The 21,158-nt window shown below is 38.5% G+C and overlaps 1 protein-coding gene across 8 annotated transcripts in view; it reads left to right on the forward strand.

Annotated features, from left to right (window-relative positions):
• Positions 1-21,158, forward strand: part of DCLK2 (doublecortin like kinase 2) — a 142,990-nt gene that overhangs the window by 89,754 nt on the left and 32,078 nt on the right. For 2 of the 8 annotated variants that reach the window (XR_010024475.1, XM_063108834.1), the window contains exons 4-8: positions 1,131-1,232; positions 2,192-2,242; positions 6,584-6,678; positions 19,348-19,423; positions 20,662-20,770. Coding sequence is in view for 4 of the 8 variants with exons in the window: in XM_063108834.1 (XP_062964904.1) it covers positions 1,131-1,232; positions 2,192-2,242; positions 6,584-6,678; positions 19,348-19,423; positions 20,662-20,770 (433 nt within the window). In the remaining 4 variants the exon portion in view is untranslated. The remainder of the gene's footprint in view (positions 1-1,130; positions 1,233-2,191; positions 2,243-6,583; positions 6,679-19,347; positions 19,424-20,661; positions 20,771-21,158) is intronic. The other 6 variants (XR_010024476.1, XM_063108835.1, XR_010024477.1 and 3 more) reach the window with 3 other exon arrangements.

Below are 21,158 nucleotides of genomic sequence, written 5' to 3' on the forward strand. Positions count from 1 at the left end.
TTAAGAGCTCCATGCAGGACTGGCTCTGATTCCTAAACCCTAGGGCATAGTTCTGAATTTCTAGATTTTTGTCTCTCTATATTTACATATCCTGCTCATGAAAGAGTGGCAGTGTCTTTAAAATGTTCCTAATCCACAAACCACACCTTTTAACAATGGAGTACTTTCTAACGTTCATAATGCTAATTAACTAAGCAAAAGTTGCTACTGCTCTTTTGGTGTAAGGTTTTGATTAGAGTCTTTCAAATGCTAACTATCCTCCCCTGTTGTGTATTTCCTTGATTAGTGTACTTCACATGTTAATTTAATGCCCCTGGGGTATAGATTAAAACTAACCCACATTTTAATCTTCCTGCATAGACTGAAGTATTTTAAAGTAAATTACAGACAATATGTTATCTAATGTAATCCTTGTAACAAGACTATGAAGCAGATTTAATTCTTATCCCAGTTTCATAGGGGAAAAAAACCAAGGCTTAGAACCTAATTCAAGATAATCCAGTTAGCAAATATCAGATCCATCATTCATCCAAAATCTGCAGGACTCCAAAACCCATGTTCCTAATTGTTCAAAACAAAAGCAGTTATTTTGGCTGTAGTTAGTTCTGGTATCTAAACACTATTTTATTTGGCTATTTATGGAAAAAACAGTTATTGTTCAAAACTAGTTACCTCATTTTTGATTCTCCATACTTTGGGAAGATGGAAAATAAGACACTAAGGGGTTCATAAATTAAGAGTCTTACACCCTTTCCAAATAAGATAATCAAGGAGTTGAAGAGCATAATAAAATTGTAGTCTTTGCCTATCAATGCTACTGATTGAAAAAGAAAGTTAACACTGGTACAGATTAGGCTGTGATGTTTGTGTATATCAAGTTAGAACATTGGTATTTCTGTATTCATTAAGAACTCCATTTGCAACAATAAGGTGATGTCACAAAATGTGTAGCCTAACTGAAGATAACTTCAGGTGTACTTTTGGGACAGTTGCTTTGCACGTTGAATTGTTTAACAATAATACAGAAATTATCAGGTAATGGTTCTAGGCAGTAAACTACAGTCACATGTAATCTCCCTTTGGTCAATATTAAAACCAAATTTGTTTAATGCACTTTTGTTTCCTTCTAGAGTGTCGAGTCCTGAAATCATCTTATTCTCGATCCTCAGCTGTTAAGTATTCTGGATCAAAAAGCCCTGGGCCCTCTCGTCGCAGCAAATCACCAGCTTCAGGTAGTTAATGGAAAAGGAATGGATAGTCATAGAGGGAGCAGATCATTCTTCCTCAGTTTTCTTTAATTATTATGAACTAATAGTCTTTGTCAGGCTTATGTGCAATTAGGTTCCAGAAAAACATACAGATTGTATGATTTTTAAAACCAAAAAGTTAAGTCTGATTTCCACTGTTATAAGTCCCCTAAGAGACTTGCATGTTTTTGTTCTGACACATTTTCTCAAGAATAACCTTCTTATCTAAAGTCTTCTCCTGGTATTTACATAGAAGTGTTTTGCACTTTGACTCCTGTATACCGCATTTTGAATTTTGTGCTATATAATTGCGGGTATTTTCTTAACATAACCTCTTATCAGTTTAAATCTCTCACCGCCTCTCACCCCCTCCCACCCCCTCTCACTCCCTCATTTCCATTCCACATAGAAATGTATTTACTTGATTTATTTTCACTGGCCTTTCCTTTATCGAGCAATATAATAGTAGCAATAATTATTGTTGGAAAGTAGTACATTACTTATTTAAGAGTTAGACCTACCTGTACTTGTTTCTTTCAGGTCCTAAGCCCTATAGATTTGTCATGATTTTTACTGTTTTGGCATTTTTAGAAATTAAAAACAACCAGAAATCTCTTAATATATTGATTCTATAGGTTTGTCTATAGTAATTAAGAATAATTTGGCTTGTATCATTTCCCATTGAGGAAAGAATTGTGAAAAAACTGTGATTTTGCAGGTGGGATATCTAGAACATGGGAAAGTATCAATAAAACCCACCTTGAGAATCAAACTTTCTAAAAGACAGTTTTTTGGACATTCCACTTTTCACTGCTTCCCCTCCAGCAACAACCCCACTTTCTTTAGGGCAGGTTGTTTTACACTTCTTCTGTGTACACGTTCAGACCTGAATAACCACTCTCCTTACTGTCTCCTCCTGCTATGTGTATACTGCATGTGTACAGTAAAGAGGGGTGGCCACTACTCCAGTGCCTATTCTACAGCCAAATCCCCAGGTGAGCCATGATTATTATGGCTTTGTCACTCTGCTGGGTTTTTGTTTTTTGTCTTTTGCCACGTTTCTGTTTCCTTTTGCTCCATTTCCATGAATGTATCTGGCTTATTCCAGTGTACATCTGTGCAGTATGAAATGCTTCACAATGCGTAGGACACTTCAGCCTTTTTTTATTAAAGAACCTGTTATCATGAGAAGATTGCTAAGTGCCTGTCTGGGTATAGTTGAAATACACAGTGATGGGGGAAGCACATCACCTCAAGGGGTCTATCTTCTAGTTAATTTGGGAAATTTTCTCTTACTGAAAAAGGCTAAAGTTGGTCGGAAATGTGAAAATGGCCATAGAAGCAATTGTGTTCTTCTCCTGTCTCTCCCCACCCTGGTGTTCAGTGCTTAGGAATCATTAAGATTGTAGAATTCAAAGTACTTAATAAATAGCATATACCAGAGTAGGATTATGAGGTGTTTCCTGTACATACAAGGAGGCAGCACTGCAGTCTTTCTAGTTGTCAAACAGTGCTGTCTCTAAAAATATGACTATTTTAAAATGAAAATTTAACAGTTGACAGTATGAGTGTTTTTAAACCAAAGAGATCTTGTTGTTGTTTACCTGACTTCAAATTGTATTATGCTTTCTGCAAAGTATTCAAGACTAGGGAAGCTAATATAATAAGAAATTTGCATAAATACCCTGACCTGGGCTTTATCATAGGGTAGATGTAGATTTTTGTCAGGATCCTAGCTTTTGCTTTAGGTGATAGGTTTACAGATGCTTATCATGTCAGTAAAATAAATAAAAGGGAGAGTGGTTCAAGAATCAGATATTATAATTAATTCAATTTTGTCCCCTTGAGATCCAGAGAGGAAAATTAACATCCTGAACTAGAAACATGTTTCACAGCCACATTTATCATGTGGACCAATTGCTCCATAACATAGCTTAATAAATGTATAAATAATCATTTTTTTTTTTTTTTTTTTTGTCTTTTTCGTGACTGGCACTCAGCCAGTGAGTGCACCGGCCATTCATATGTAGGATCTGAACCCGCGGCGGGAGTGTCGCTGCGCTCCCAGCGCCGCACTCTCCCGAGTGCGCCACAGGCTCGGCCCATAAATAATCATTTTTAAGATGAATTGGAATGCTGAGAAACAGACTAAGGAAAATCTTAGCATTCCAGTGTGCAGAATTTTCAGCTGAGTTCATATTTGGATTTGGGTTAATAGAGTAGGGCTTAAACTCGTAAGTATAAGTTGTGGGATCTTAAAATCACATTTCAGAGGGCATATAGTCTTCTTTATAAAAGATTAATTCAAAGTGTGTTCAGCACTTACTGCAGGTATAGAAAACAGAAAGCCTGAGTCAACTGCTGGGACTTCAGTGTGATTCTGAAGAAAGCTACTGTACTTATCTATGTAGTGTTTTTTTCTTCACCCCCTACCACCAGGAAGGAGAGAGTTTTGCATTATTAAAATCCACAGTACCCAGGAATGTTTCTTGCTTTTACAGATTGTTAGTTGTGGTAGACCTATTGCCATTTTAAAAATTCCATGGGACTAATCGGAATTTCAAACAGAGGTAGTTAACTTCGTAAGCATAATATTCTTTTTCAATCTTGGGACAGGAGTGCTGCTGTGAATGAAGTCTTCTGGTTGGCTAAATCCTTCAACAAAACTCTACCAAAATAGCTACATAATATTAATAAATACATAGATATTAATCCAGATAACATAAGTAGGTAAATAGTTAGCATGATTTGAGTATTTAAAATCCTTGTTTCAGGTTTCTAGCTTGTGAATCTTTCATAGTCCACCAAGATAAAAAGGATTCAGAACAACAAATAAACAAAAAAGCCCCAAGTTTATTTCTTACCTTAACAGTTAAGGAGAGGGGGATGAAATTTTGGGCAAGAAAATCAGGGGTGTGGTGGAGGAGTGGGAGCATCACAAAGATGCTGGCTGGTCGTCACACACAGTTTGCAGCAGCAGTGAGAGGGGAGAGGGTACCACGCAGCACTGTCCAGGGTTCCATTTACCCGCCCAAAAGCTCTGCAGAAATGTGCAGGTAAATGAAATTAAGGATTACTTACTAAAGAACATTTTTTAGAACCTTCCAAATGCTATCAAAGACTTACAGGGCTACGTGTGATTAGCGTCTCTTTAGAATGAGAGTTATTTGGGGGAAAATATGGGCATATAGTTATTGAACCAGTTAAATCCCTGGCAGTAAGATTTGTTAAGAAACTATGCTTAGGCAGGGGAAGTATTTTTAGGGAGACTGGTCTGCTGTAGAGAACAACACCTGCAGGAACTGATTTTTCTCTCCTTTAGTCCCTTTTCTATTTCAGGGAAGTTTTTGCTATCAGTGTGGCATCTGATACTGTTAGTGAAAGCTAACAGTAGCTATTGATTAGGAACTAATGACCTGTACAGATTGCCGTGCGGAATGGGGAAAAAAATAAAAAGTAAAATTCAGTCTCAGTTTACAGCAAGCTTACTAGTTTATTGCCCATAATAATCTCTATTTTACATGAATCCCCTTTAACGAGATTTTTTTAGACTGTTTATTAGAGCAGTTTTAGGTTCGCAGCCAAATTGAGTGCAACGTACAAATTTCCTGTGTACTCCCTGCCCATGAATGTGCATAATCTCCTGCATTATCAACGTCCCCCACAAAAGTAGTACATTTGTTACAATTGATGAACCTACATTGACACATCATTATCACCTAAAGGCCATAGTTCACATTAAGGTTCACTTTTGGTGTTATGCATTTTATGGGTTTGGACAAATTTATAGTGATGTGTACCCACCATTGTAGTCTCATACAGAGTAGCTTCACTACTCTAAAAATCCTTTGTGTTGTACCTTAAAAAGAATTTTTTTTTAAAAGATATTACATTAATTGAAATTTAACTTAATTGAGAATTAACCAGGGCTATTGAATACTCTTAAATGTTTCTAATTAATTGTATAGTTACTTATGTTATACTTTTACTTGAAGTACCCACATACATTTGTTAAGAAAATCTAGATAATCATCATTTTTGAATGAGTGATTTGAATTAGAAAAATTAAAATTTGGAAATTTAAAGATAATTGAATTTTTAAATTTTTACTGATTTTTTAAAATAAGCAGTACAATTAACAAATATGACTTCATAAACCCAGATAACCCTGTTTACAGATGATTCATCTAATCCTGAGTACTTGATCCAGAATTTCTGCTGCTGTTCAAGGACTCGTGCTCACTTTTTGGAGTCACCTATTCAGGACCTTTACTTCTGCATTTGGCTTGTTATATTTATTAGCATCATTTAAAATAGAGTAGTCTGCTCCCTCATGTTTTGTTTTGTTTTGTTTTGTTTTTTAAAAAAGGCAGATAGACTTTGTTTTTCTTTCCATAAAGATAAATGGCAGTTCTCATCTACTTTGGGCAAAAGCTTTGAAGATTAATAATAACAGAGATTGCAGATACTCTTCAGAGGAGAAAAAATATATACCAATACTAGATGTTAACTACCAGCTTTGTGAAATTACTACAGAAATGGATCCAGGTGGAAGTTAGGAATAAGCATGAGTCACACTGAAATGTTTGACCACCATTTTGTAGTATAGAATCTGCAAATTAACCTTCCCCTCTAGTAGTGGCCATCCTCTTCCTAGCATAGGCTCTAAATCGAGTTTTCAGCCAAAAAAGTATATAGATGTTTTGAGGGAGTGTAGAAAACTACCAAGATTTTCTAAATAATGGGGAAATTAAGCTGCAAAGACAATAAAATGGAAGGATTAGAAATAACTAGTCTAGAATAAAAAAAAAAATCTTGAAGAATGTCATTTATGGCCTTCAGGCAAATAAGTACATATTACAAGGAAAATGAGGAGTAATTTTCCCTTTCCATTAAGAATATACTTACAAGTGTTTGGATTATGGTGGAAGTGATTTAGGAGAGCCATGAGAACTTCTTGGTTATTCAAGATAGTGGATAATTGGAGGTTATGAAAGTATCACAAATATAACAGGAATTTTTTTTCTCTCCCTTTGCTGGCACACAGGATATATGGACAAATTCTTGTTCATATTGCTAATTACATAATATCTTTTATATTTGTTTGTATCACTGTTGGAAAACTATTGTTAAAGATAATTCTGATTTCACTCCTTGTGTGATTTTTTGTCTGTAATGCAATAAGATACATTCTTTTTGCTGATTTGCCATCTGCTTTGAGCTTTCCATGAACTGAAGCTTCATCGGACGTATATTGTGCATGTACTTAGTGTTTTACACAATCTGGTTGTTTTGGGTTTTGATGATCTCTGTCTCCTTTGTTGTCTCATGGTCAGTTAATGGAACTCCCAGCAGCCAACTTTCTACTCCTAAATCTACAAAATCCTCCAGTTCCTCTCCAACTAGCCCAGGAAGTTTCAGAGGATTAAAGGTATGAAACAGGATATGTGGCATTTTTGTGTGATTTTGTTATTTTGAGTTTCACAGTTTAGCCGTTTAATTTGCTTAGGGTCTTGGGTGCAGTAACAAATTATAAAGGAAAGAGTTTAGGATTTGGAGCAGGGAGACCTGGTTTTGAATCCTGTGTCCTGATGTAATTTTGGCCAACTTACTTAACTGCTCTCATCTGAAGTGTTCTCATCACTAAGATGGGAATACAAGGTTCTGGTTAGGGTTGAACATAACGTGATAAAGTATAATAAACAATAGTTTTCCAGTTATCAAAATGATTTGCAATGGCAAAGCCTTAGAGAACACCTTGATTCTTTTAAAAATCTTAGTTTTAATAATTATTTTAATATTGATAACATTTGATTTTTTTAAGTCAAATATTATACTAGTGAAATACCAGTATAATATTTATACCCAAAAGTGGTAACACAAGAAAAATATGTTCATTTTGGGGGAGCAACTTAGAAATAAATCTTAGGCATTGACTATTATGTTCTGAATATATAAACAGTAACAACATGATTAGCAGTTGGTCTAATAGACAGTTATCTCATAGAGGAAGGAGAAGAATAATGAGCAAAACGAAATTTGCAAAATTTTGACAAGTTTTGTTTGATTTAGTAGCTCCAGTAATTTAAATTTATGAGAGAAAATTTGTCAGACAGCTAACCATTTCAAGGAAATACATATTGAATTGATGCTCTGCCCGCACACCCACTCCTTCACATGTACACACACTCACACAGGATCACTCGCATTTATGCAGTGAAGATTTAGGGAATTTTCAAAACATGATAATAAATTACTGCTGAAATATTAGATAAAATTGTTCCTTCTGTACTAGGTGTTATCCTAATTATTATAGTGACCCCAGCATGGAGCACACAATAAATGTGCAAAGATTACTTATAAGTGCCAAGAGGGATAAAGTCAAATACTCAGTTGATGAAAGCAAGTGTTGATTACTGGTGAAGATTGAAGATGAGATTATAAACAAGATAATAAAGAATAGTGGTCTTTCTGTGACCCCACCCCCAACCCCTGCCTGTGGGCTTTGCTAACAGCTGTGAAACCTCCTCTGGGTTTTCTTTTCCTCATCTGTAAATTAAGGATGTTTGATTTTAAATGACCTCTAAACTGCTAGGATTACTGTTCTTTTAAGTTGCCAAAACACCTGTCTAAGAAGCTGTGGACTCTATTTCTCTTTCTCTTACTTTAAAGCTGATATAGAATAACCGAATTTTATATTAAATATTGTAGCTAAACAAGTCTCTGCCACACTGATTCAACTTTTAGGCCATAATGCCAAGGTCTCTAACCACTGCCAGTTCTCATGGGTCATGCCTTGTGGAAATTTCATCTCATTACTATTTCCAGCCATCTGTGGTCTGTGTTGTTGCCAGGATTAAAACCTGCTTTTCAAATACTGAAACTTAGTCATGTTACTTTACTGTTCTGAATACCCTAATTTTAATGTCATTGTAAAGCGCTAGTCAGCATCTGTCCACATTTGCATTATTTTTTCTTATTCAGTGACATTACAAATGGAGAATTACAGATAATTACCATGTGTTAGTTCTATGCTTTTCCTTCCCCTTCATTTAAAATAGCTTATTAAGATCAATTAAGAGGGAATGTCTGACAATGGAGGACTGTTTCTCATGGACAGAAACTCCTTACCACTGTTTATCCTAGTTAGATCCTTTAATGGCCTTGGGGATAGATAATCTTTTTCCAAAGAATCAGAGAATTGACAAAAGCAAGCAAACCAAGCCAAGACAGCATGTGCAGGAGTTGACATACATCTGTCTGCCAGGACACAGCATTTGGCATAGATGGTTTTTTACTATCTGGTTTTACTCACTAGGGAATTAAGCAAGGTGGTTAAGTCAGAGGTGGGAAGAATTTGATGTTCTGTCACAACCCCCTGCCCCCCCGTGCCAGTTTCTGGGAATTATTTTTATATTTTGGTAGGAACATTGAAAGAACTGAAAATGGAAAATAGGGTGATACGTATGATGTTTAATCTCTGATCACAGATTTTTAGTGGCATTTTTGTTTGCTTGTTGAAGTAGATATGAGAAAGACAGAAGCAGCCTTCTCCTCCACAAAAAGTACTAATAGTTTTCTAAATAATACCCTTGGGAGGAAGACAGCTCTGCTCCATTCATATGTGGTCATGAAAGATCATGTTCTTTGAGGAGCTGGACCAAAGCCAGTAGGGGAAGCAAAGCTTTCTTCAAATTATGAACAATTTTTTTAGGATGGGAGTGTGAAAAATAGGGTGGTGACCAAGTAATTAAGGTGCTTTAAACCTAAAATGGAAAGATGTTAGGACAACAAAGTTAGGTGTTCCTCAATTATAATTTTTTTGGTTTTGCCTAGGTCATGTTACAGAAAAAAAAATTACTCTTGACACTTGTTAGACATGATAAGGCACACTTTATTCAGAGGATGGGCCATGGTGAAAGGTTTAGCAACCACTGTGATAGGATGTTGCAGTGAGAGAGAGCGACTGGGCTCAACTCCAGCTCCAACAAGGACAAGTGGGGATTTATAACTCAGCAACAGGGTTGGGGTCAGTGGATTGAAGATTCCTAAGAGGAAACATCAAGGATAAGAGGTTTTTGGCTAAATTAACTTGAAGGCAGGCCAGGGGTGATATCAAGGTCAGATACCAATGGTGGGGGAGTTTCCCTAAACTGACTTAGCAGGATTCTTGTTCAAACTGGATTCTGCAAGGACAAGATGGAAGCCCAGTGTTGGGCCTAGTCAAGCAGAGGACTCAGAGGAGCCTGATTAAAGTTTTGCTTAGAGAAGAGTCCCTGTCACTGGTTACCTGAAACCATAGAATGTGAAAACTGGAAGTAGTCTCAGTTCTTTTAGTTCAGTCTTTATTTTGCAGATGGAGAAACTGAGGTTCATAGATGTAAAGTGACTTGCTCAAGGCCCTAATGGCTAGTTGGGGTCTCAGACCATTTCAGGGTCTCTGTCTCTAACGTGGTTCTGACTTTCCACCCATCACAGTGGGCCTGCTTCAGTGACTCCAACACAGGCACCTAAGGAGGAAGCTTGTGTAATTGTACAGAAAAGTTGTGCTTTGTAAGTCTTTAGGAGGGTAAGTCAGGAGATGGTTTGCTACTGAATACCTGGGTTCAGAAGTGCAAAAATGTTCAGCATGAAAAAGTGTTGAGAGACTGGCAGAAGAACAAGGAAGGGAGGGTTGGGAAAAGAGAGAGGAAATTCTAGGGTGGAGAAGAGGCTGGATGAAGGGAGGTAGAAAGAGAAGAATACCTATTGGAAGTTCTTGCCGGAAGACTTGGGGGAAGAGCTGGCTAATTAGGTATCTAATTGGAAACTCTTTGAAAGACTAGTCTACACTGTGTGCCCTACTTTTCTACCCAACCCCATAAAGCTTTAGTAAAAGGACAAAGTTCACTATAAGTTAGGATTATTGCTTTTCCTTGGAAACCAGCAATGGAGCTGAGTATTGTCAGGATTAGCGGAGGTTGGAAACAGTGTAGTACAGGCCCAGCAAATGCATGGGTTACATGGATATGAGATAATATTATATGGTGGGCCTGTGGTGGAAGCCACATCATGGGTACAGTGGCATAGCTGGGATTGGAAAGCAGAGCCCATGCTTGTAAACACTACTAGTCTGCAGGACACAGTGAGAAAGCAAGGCCATTATGTTAAACAGATGATTGGAAACAACATGATCAGACCAAAAATTTGTGAAATGAGTTGTTAAAGGCTAGAGCCACCCAGCAGGTTTCTGGCCTCTTTCCCCAGAAACCAGTTCCTAGGTATTAGAACTGGGCTTTGTTTTTGTTTGGATCTGGGTAATCTGGCTTTGCTGAAGGGCAAGACCACTTATGGTGATACTTACATAGGGAGTAGGCATATCTGAAGACCAGACATGAGCATCTTCCACCACAGTGGTGCCAGGCTGCCTTGCACAGTTGGGCACATGGGGAGCCCAGAGGCCTTTGCAATAAGGCCAGTTCATGCCATATTGTATAGCTCTTCAAGACTCTTGTTTATGTTTCTTTTGTCTCCCTTTAATTATTAAAAATTTTTGTGAGTGTTCCAGTCTGTCTTAAGCTAAAGGGAACAAAGACAAAAGTCTTTGGTTGGTCCACTTAGGCCAGAGGATTAATGGGGAAAAGGTGCCCCCTAATGTGTAGCTACACAGAAAGCCTCAAAGAAGCCCAGACGTCCCTCCATGCTCAGCTACCCCCCGCCCCCCATTTGGAGACAGACATAGGATGGTGTAGTGGTTACAGTGTAGGCGCTCAAGCCAGAGTGCCTGGATTTGATCTTGGCTGTGTGACCTTAGGAAAGTCACATCACCCTTATCTGTGAAAAATGGATTAATAGGACCTACCGCACAGGCTGAGATTGATTAAATACAGAGAAAGCACTCAGAATAGCTTTGCTATTCTTTCTTACTGTAAAGCTTGGGGTTTCCAGGTTCAGTTTTCACATGAAGGAAGTTTCATTTAACAACAACAACAACAAATTAACATGCAATGGTGTGTAAGAAAGAAAGAAAAAGTAAAGAAGTCAGACTCCAGATTTTATTACCTCCTCTGCTTTTCCATCACTGACTTTCCTTCCCTACTCTATCCTTTCCTTCCCTCTCCATGTATTCCAACCCTGTTAGTAACCTGTAAATGACTCTATTAGGAACTTAGCAATTTGAAACAACAAAAATTGATTTTCTGAGCTGGCTGGTTCGTTCAGTTGGTATTGGGAAAATAGAATAATTTAATCAGGCGCCCCTCACCTTAGGTACAGTTGGGGGTGGTGTGGAGCATTCTTTGTAAATGAGTTGTGTGTAGGTGGATTTAGTGCACATGTGCAGCACTGTGACTTGGCTGGTGTGTAGTGCCTTGGGCAGCCACCCCACACAGCCATGCTCTCTGACCTATGGCTCGAAGGACCTTTTGGCCAGTTACCTAGCTCATAGACCTGTGTGTAAGGGGTCTCATGACCCAGCCTGGCATGTGGGGGGTCTGGGAACCCAGCCTAGCATGTGAAGAGTTTGTGACCCAGTCTGCACAACAGGCGTGAGGGGTCTGTGAGCTCTAGACCCAGCCCTAGCTTGACAGTTGGTAAGAGCATGGTGCTCATAACACTAAGGTCTGGTGTTCGATCCCTGTACTGACCAGCACAAAAAAGTATTTATTTTCTCACACAGTTCTTGTAGGTCAGGAATTCAGGAGCAGCTTACTGGGTGATTGTAGCTCAAGATCTTTCATGAAGTTGCAATCGAGATGTATACCAGGGCAACAGTTGCCTAAAGGCTTTACTGGAAATGAGAGCTCCACTTCCAAGGTGACCCATTCACTTGTGGCAAGTTGGTGCTGGCTCTGGGTAGGCGGCCTCAGTTCCCTGCCATGTGCACCTCTCCATAAATTTGCTTGAGTATCCTCAGAACATGGCAGCTCTCCCTAGAACCAAGTCATCAGAAGGAGAGAGAGTGCACTCTATACAGAAGCTCCCCTTTCTATGACCTACCCTTGGAAGTCAGACATCATCATTTCCATAATATCTAAGTAGTCACACATGTCATCTCAGTTCGGTGTGGGAAGAGACTACACAAGGATGTGAAAGTTAGGAGGTGAGGCTCATGGGGGCCATTTTGGAATCTGGCTACCACACCAGCCTTCTCTCTACTCCCATCTCTTTGTCAGTCACCCAGAATTTCTGCTTCAGTCTGCCTCTGCTTATCATCCTGTGCTCCCCACACTTCCTGTTTTTCTGAGAGCCGCCTAAGTCTCTCTCCCCATCAATTTTATTGCTTTGTTCTTTTTGCAGTCCTTTTGTTCTCCAGACTGATCACTGCATGCCATTCTTCTTTCTCCTCTTCAAATCCTGGAGTCCCACCATCACTGACATTGTTTTCTTGTCTTATCCCAATCTTCCTGATTCTCCGTTTTCTCCTTGACCTCAGCCTGTGATCTGTTTCCTCTGCTCAAGCTCCTGAAAGTCCCTTCAATCTAGCTGATAACTATCCCTCCAGGAATATTTGCTATGCCTAAATCACAGCATTTTCTTTGGGACAGATAGGCAATAAAGAGTACTAAATGTGTCATCAGCTGCCAGGTGGATGAAGAAAGAATTTCCCTGAACTTTAATTCATCATCTGTGTCCCAATTTTAGACTTTTAAGGCAATAGTAACTTAAAGCTTCAGTGTCATGGCACATCTGTGGACACCGAGGGATAAAATGTCTCAACGTTTTGATGCTGAAGCATATGTCTGGAGGCTGTCTGCTGTGAGCATTCTTGCTGGTTGAAAGAAGGAAGAAAAAAGTACATTTAGGACATTATCCAACATCTTGAGATTATAAACTGTCTGATGTGTTGATATTTTATCTGATGATGTCTCTGGGGTCTGCTGGTGGTGAGAGATTTTCCAGATTTGTGAAGTGCGATGAAAGCGCTAGTAGTATCTCATCCTGATTGGCAGACCTAAAATGTAACTCTTTGACCTTCTGAACTTGAAAACTTTTGGAAGCTGTGAAATGTAAATCCACAGTAGCTGCTGACCTTAGACGTTTTTTTGCTTTTCCCTGGAGCTTTGCCTTTTCCTTTGTATTTAAAACTAGTCAGTAATCTTCAGTACTAAGAGACTGACCAGTTTGCTCTTTTCATTACCCCAGAAACACTGGGTAGTGACTTCATCTTTGAATGTAATTGATTTTGTTGGACAGAAACAAAAACAAAAGGAGGGACTAAGCAGTTCTGAAGACTTTGTTAGTGCCATAGCAAAATAAATCATAATGATGAATCTTAGCCTTTGAGGACAGTGATTTGCACATTGTAGTTGCTTAGTGAATTTGGTGCATTTGGGGATAGATGATTCATCTTGCTGAAGCCCATCTTTGCGGGGATGGAGGAAGGGTTTGCCAAGCAAATCAGTGTATAAATTTGATCAACGGTGTGAACTTCATTTGAATATAAGCAATCTATGTGTTAATACCAAATGCCCCTTACTTATGAGAGTGGGTCATTAGAAACTCTTCTTGGTAGTATGTTAGAGGTGACTGGATGGAGTTAAGACTTACAGGTTGTTGTAGTGGCCAACTGTGGTAGCCTCCATAGTTGGGACTGAAGAGGCAGGCATCTGTCCCACCACTCTGGCATCCTATAAATTGTTGAAATGCATGCAGGCATTTTTAGCTAGTAGGCATGGTTATTGCTCAAAATCCAATAAGCCAACAGCTAACTTGGAAGGGTCACTCAGAGGGATGTGATGAGGTTCTACACTGGTTTTGACAGGCCATGCAGTCAGCTGAGGTGGCAGCGATACTCAGAGGAGCAAAAAAGCAGTCAGCAGGCTCCACAGAACCCCTTTGATATAGGCTGTTGAGCTGGGAGCTATTTTAAACCTTATTCATGTACAGGCAGTGGATTCTGTTTACCACTATTATCCAACCACAAATCTCAAGTGCCACTGATTTTGCCAAGTCTGAGGAATGGCTACAGGTAAGAATACTAATGTTACCAACCTCTAGGTGCTGATTCAGATTCATTGTTTCCATATCTCTTGACTCATACTGAAGTATTTCACATGATCAGAAATTCATTATAAAATTGATAAAACTTTCTGTTCTTAAATTCATTCTTAATTCAACATTTGTAGTAATTGACACTGGCTTTCCTTCTAGCTAATAAAATTGATATTTCTAATTTTTTTTTAAATCCACAAAAATGAAAATGATGCAAATCTATTTACAAGTACTATCTAGTATACAGTACTTAGCTTTTTTTTTTTTTCCATCTTTGGTGTACATCAGAAGTCATCTTATTAAAGAAAAAATTTTCTTAAGCACTTTATGTGAGAAAAGGATGTGAATTTATCAATTCATATCCTGTGACTGAATTACAGGAATGTTACTATATAGAAAACATGTTCTAAATGTACCCACAATGTGTATTTTGAGAGTCTGGAATTGGGTGATATACCTTAGTGTTTTGGGGGGGAGGGGAGCATTGGGTTTTTTTGTTTGTTTGTTTTGGCACCTGGCTGGTATGGGGACCCATGACCTTGGTGTTATAAGGCTTTTGGTCTCTTCACGGGTCAATGGAGATAATAGTAATACCTAATTCATTCAATGTAAAGCACTCATTTCAGAACTTGGCACAAAGTAGGCATCCAATAAACTATAAATGTCATCTTTCCTTTTCTTACAAAGAGAGGTTCTTTGGCTGTAGATGACTTGCAGTGGTTAAACTATTGGATGAGTGACAGAGAGAACTTAAACAAATTATGGTAGCTGAACAATTAATTACAACCACTGCCAGACACTACCTCCATAAATGTTCTCAACCTTGGCTGTACATTGGATCACCTGTTGAGCTTTAAAAAATGCTGATATCTGGGCTTTACCCCCAGAGATTCTTTAATTAATCTGGAGTGCAGCCTGGCAATAGAATTTTTCAAATCTTCCTAGATAGTGATTCCGATATGCAGCCAAAGACAGAGAACGTTGCTTTATAGCAACAACCATACCCTGAGGGTTATTCTGTTCTAGAGCTTAAAAATATTGTGTAAGAGTTATGTTGGAGTAAAAGCTTTTCTAAGAAAGTTCTTACAGACCAGGAGTTTGCCTGTTGACCAAATTCAGCTCCATTCCTGTTTTTCTAAAGAAAATTTTATTGGAACACAGCCATGCTCATTTGTTTACATATGGTTTATGACTGATTTCATATTACACCAGCAGAGTTGAAGTTAAAATAGAGACTATGATCCACAAAGCCTAAAATATTACTTCCTGGCCCTTTATAGGAAATGTGTCTGACCCTTGCCATAGACCACTTACCAGCTGAATTATGATGCCAATTTCTAGAATGCATTCAAGAAAATCTCCTCACTACACACAAGTATCTTCTAGATTCTTTTCAAGTTCTTCCTTTTGTTAAAAAAAAAGTCAGCATTATACTCAAAATTCAATAATAATATGTTATAATGCATTGAATAACCATTTTTGCCACTTTTTTTGAGACTTGCCTGAACAAAACTTCACACTTTTAGTGTAGTAAAGTTTCTCTTTAAATTTTAAGTTTGTAGAAATTTCAATAATCCACTTATCAAGAAAACTTAATGTAGGACACTCTGACATAACTTTCTGGCTAAAAACATAGAAAACTGGAGGGTTACTCATCAAATGTATTCAATCAACCATGAATGCCTTTTTAAATGATACTAACATGGGTTGGCTGGTTAGATCACTCTAAGTTCAAGAGTTCGGACCCCCATACAGGCCAGCTGCGAACCCCCCCCCCCCAAAAAAAAGATGTTAGCAGTTAACTCTGTGTAGCTTTATCTTCTTTGTTTTCAAGTCTTTTTTTTTTTTAAGTTCTTAACAGAAGAGGATTCTTGTGCATTTCTCTTTCTTGCTTATTCATAAAAATGGAGCTACTGCTGCCAGAAGAGTGGGTGGGTGGTACAGCAACACCAGGTCACAGAGGACACACTCAGCAATATCTTCAAGGTCTCTTCTGTTACTTTCCCTCCTTAACCAATCAAGACTTCATCAGCAAATATATTCTCCTCTCCTCCCCACTCCTAAACATAATCCCATCTTTCTGAACCAATTGGTAATTATGGTCCATATCTTGAAAGAGCCCAGATGCTACAATCCATTATGTTTTATTGAGGAACACCTCACTAGCATACAGCATCTAGGCATTTTGTGCTGTCTCAGCATCATAGTTGCTGATGGAAGCATGAATGCTCATTAGCATTTTAAGAGATTTTAATAAAAATTGTTAGTTGGACAATTGAAATGGGACAGGTTTAATCACGAATGCCATATTTGATCTCTCTGCTGCTAATTCAGTCTTTACTTCAGTAAGAGTAATTTTCTTATGAGACAAGAAATACAAAAATTTTGCAAGGGAAGTGTTGAGAATTTTGTAAAATCATAGCTTTATTGCCTGTAATTTCATTGCTCTTTGTCTGCATGTCTTTCAGGGCACTGGAAATGCTTTGCCTTATATTTAACAATAGATGCTTCACTTTTGCCAGCGATCTGTCAAGAGATCTTGGTGAATACCTAGCATTTATTGTACCTCTAGAGAGCCAAGCTTCGTTACCATGAAGCCAAATGAACTTAATTACTGGCCGAGTGATTCGAGCATACAAGTGCAGATTCTTGTCTTAGCAAAACAACTCCCTTCCCAGCTCTTCGGAGTCATTTGTAACTATCAGTCCCTATTCTAGAAAGTAGAGGTTTCACCAAAGCGTTTTAAGTGTACACACATCCCTCCTTGTAAGATTGTAAACTTCTGGATGGTAATAATGGTGTCTTCGTCTTCATACCTTCAGAACAGCAAACATTGTTCCTATAGATGTTACTAAAGCGTGAGAAGAAAGGAAAATTGTGTCTAATTATGTCTTTGTTCTGCTTTACTGTAACAAAATTATCCCCTTTATTTTTCATGCTTTTTGTTTTCTTAATGAAAGCTTTATTTTCAAATAAAGGAACATATTAGATAAGTAATGGGATAAGTCACTCCTGTTAACTGTATGTAGGTTTTTCATTTTGATTTTTATTTTTTAATGCTTAAGGTTTAACTCTTTTAAAAAAAATAATCAATTTTGAGTGTTTAAAAAATGTTCTGGCCATCATTATTTCCTAAGAAAGCTGCATTTCTTGGTGATTTACTGAAGTTTTTGTCAGGTACGCATGAAAATGGCCTTTCACTTGTCCCCATGCCATGCCCTCTCCTCCTGTCTCCTCCTCCCAAGACTCAAGGCTTCAGCCCAGTTGTGCCACTCTCCTTTAGTTGCTGAAGAACCAGCTTCCACCACCTGTTCTGTTTCCTCCTCTCCTTCCCTGCTCCTTCTCACCCTTGAATCCCAACACAAACCAAGTTTGTGATTGCTGGGCTGTACAAGGAATCAGGATAGAGTAGGAGTAGGGGTTTAATCAAAATAAACATTGGGAAAGTTACAGTGATTCACAGGAACTCCATAAACACTCCAAGGAGTTACCTTTCATGTGCAAATGTACACGGACATAAAAAAATGTTTGTGTTTCAGCCTTTCTGAGACTTCCTCTCTAGAGCATCCTTGAATCAGACAGTACACATCTGCTTGCAGTAAACCAGTGCTTACTTAAATTAGCTCAGGAAAGGGACTGGTTAGAAGAACAGTACTTGCTTCCAGGACAGCTGAGCAAGCAGGCCTCAGAGCAGGGATAGAAGGCAGGTCTTAGGACCTCATCAGTGGGCATGGGGACCTGCACTGGGAGGGGAGATGGTTCCTGCCTGGTGCCCATGCCTGGTCCAGCTGGCTGTGGCCTGAGGCTGTGGGGCTGCTTTTGTCTGGACTGTGAGATTTAGACATGCAGGTAAACTGGTCCCTGTCTGCTGTCATTCCTGAGCATTGACAATCCATTTTCCCCATCACTTTATTCTAGGGACAACCAGTGGTCAGCAGGGATCTTTCTGCTTATCTTTTGAGATACAACTTTCCAGAAAAATTTCATTCTTCATATCCTTATTCTGTTAGAATTTGGCTGATATTAACTTAAATCTCTTATTTCCTTAACTGACAAACTGCAGTCTAGTAATTGTTTGATTAGAAGAGGAACAGACTTGGAATGAATTATTTAGCAAAAGGTCTTATAGCCATTTTACATTCAACAATCCAAAACATTCTTAGTCACTTGTCTCAAGGCTCTGTGCTAGATATTTTAAGGAAAGGTACTCATAACTAATATTGAGTTAGTATTACATGTCTGTGACTGTGCTAGATGATTTACAAATCTTTGAGCTGGGTACTGCAACTGTCTCCATTTTCAGAGCACAAAATTAAGACTTGGAAAGTTTAACTTAAAAATTATTTGAGCTAATGTAAGAATAAAATTCACGAGAAAAAGTGGTCATGAAAATCCAACAGGGTTTTGGGGGGTGATATCACAACTATCCTTAGGAAAAGTTTCTCTGGCAATAATGTGTGGAATGGGATGGATTGAAAGTAACAAAGGAGTCCTTTGAAGTGCCAGGTGAAGCCAAAGCAGCACCTGAACTAGACATGGGAAGGAAATGGAATAGACAACAGTGTGATTTACTTTTAGACTTAATTTTAAGTCCTCTCTCTGGGCATTGCATTTAAACATTCTAGCATAGAGTGCTGCTGATTTTGGAGTTGGCGATTTCAGCAGCAAAATAAAACAAGACAAAACAGGCAGAAAATAAATTTTGAAGAATTTTTGTTGTCTACCAATTATTTTTTGTTATGAAGAAATAAGAAGGTATAACTCCTAGGAGCCAGGTGTTTAGCCTGGAACTATTAGAATTATCTATAATTCTAAGCCTTATTTTGCTACTGAGTAGCTTGTTCAGCTATGATGCCATAAAGTCTCTTTTACTTTATTTCATTGAAGTCAAAAGTAACACAATATCAACTTCCTGATATCTAAATTGAATTGAAATATTATCTCTAAGGAAGAAATGAGTTAATGTGATGTGTTGTATGTAGGGAGAGAGGTGAGATGTGAAGAGGAATGTTTCCTCTATTTCTACATTATACTTTTACATTCTATAAGCATTTTCTATTGTCTAAGGATTAGCTAGCTATGGATTTGTAATTTATCCTGATATATAATGGTCATTCTCCTCTTTCAGCAGAGTTCTGCTCACGGCAGATCTTCTTCTAATGTAAACGGTGGCCCAGAACTTGATCGTTGCATGAGTCCTGAAGGTACGTCTCAATTTGATCAATACTTTTATCAGGGAAATCAGCCATGTGAACCCACTTGTGCTAACTTAGGATCTTTCTAAACAGGGATGCAATCATGTCACCTATTAACACTTTTAGCCTTAATGGGTGGTAGGGGTGGGGGTCACTTCAGGATACAATAAAATCTCATTGTTGTTAATGAGGCTATCACAGTTCCAAATTTTAGACTTGGGCTTCCTTTATTCCTTTAGTGGTGATCTGCTCACAACTCCTAAATGTATTTCCTTTCTCTCAATTAAATAACAAAAATGTGTCTCTTTATTTGATGTCTGCTATGTGCTGGGCACTGGGACACACTATAAAAAGTGGTCTCATCTTAACACCTCCACACACTCACCTTTTGGAGGAGGCTTTGAGCCAGGGATTAGCCTCAATGAGGCAACTGTTGGGAAAATAGAACAATTTAATCAGCGCCTCTCGCCTTGGGGCCATTTGGGGGTGGTTCAGCGCATTCTCTGTAAACAAATTGTGTGTGTGTGGGTGGAGTTGGTGCACATGCGTGGAGCCGTGGCTTTGCTGGCGTCTGCCTCGGGTGGACGCCACTCCACACAGCCATGTTTTTTCCAACCTACAGCTTCCAAGGACCTGTTTGTTGGTTACCTAGCTCATAGACCTGTGTGTGAGGGGTCTGGTGACCTAGCCTGGCATGTGAGGGGTCTGGGGACCCAGCCTGGCATGTGAAGGGTTTGGGGACCCAGCCTGCGAACAGGCTCAAGGGGTCTTTGAGCTCCAGATCCAGCCCTAGCTTGACAATTGGCCAGTCGGTGCAGGATTACAGGCAGGTAAAAGAGCCTGACAACTGGCATAGTCATGTAGCTTTACAGTATTTTAGCTGTGTAGAATTTTCTTTGCTAGAAAACCTTGAGAACATTTCTAAGATTAAATTCCCTCCCTTTTCTTGAGCATTGACGAAAGAGTTGGGAACAATGTTAGACTTCCTTTTTACCCAAGGCTAATCACTTATTTCAGCTAATATTTCAGGAATTTGTTAGGTCTACTGATTGTTTGTTTCTGACTCCAACCAAGAAAGTCAAAAGGAAATTGGTGATTCAGGTGTTCTATTAAGGAAATATGCACAGAGATTATCTTAGTTACACCATGGATTTAGAAATAAATGTGTTGCAATTTATTATTTTACACATATGTAGAAATCAATATAAAATACTGATGTTTAGACTTTGCATTTATCCTTTTTGCAGGTGTGAATGGAAACAGGTGCTCTGAATCATCAACTCTTCTTGAGAAATACAGAATTGGGAAGGTTATTGGTGATGGTAATTTTGCGGTAGTCAAAGAGTGTATGGACAGGTGAGTAGATAGGATAATCATTTGTTTACATACATTTCCCCCTTGGGTTTATTCTTATCTTATCAAAAGGCCTTTCTGGGTAGTCTCTTCTTCCCCCACCCTGCAAGAGTCTACCCTGGGGACTAGCTGTTTTTGCATGCCCGTGAGCAATTTGGCAGGAAAAAAATACATGTATATGCTTATAGCATAAAACTGTTTTGTATGCATTTGGGCAGAGAAACATATCAGGGTCTCACCCATGAGCCGATGAAGAATGAGAAAGAATAAGAGTTATTTGGGGGAAAAAAAAAAATCATTGGGCTGGCCGGTTATCTCAGTTGGTTAGAGCACAGCCTTATAACACCAAGGTGATGGGTTCAGTTCTACATTAAAAAATAAATAAATAAAT

Source organism: Cynocephalus volans, chromosome 9 (assembly GCF_027409185.1).
Source record: "Cynocephalus volans isolate mCynVol1 chromosome 9, mCynVol1.pri, whole genome shotgun sequence".
Lineage (NCBI taxonomy): Eukaryota > Metazoa > Chordata > Mammalia > Dermoptera > Cynocephalidae > Cynocephalus > Cynocephalus volans.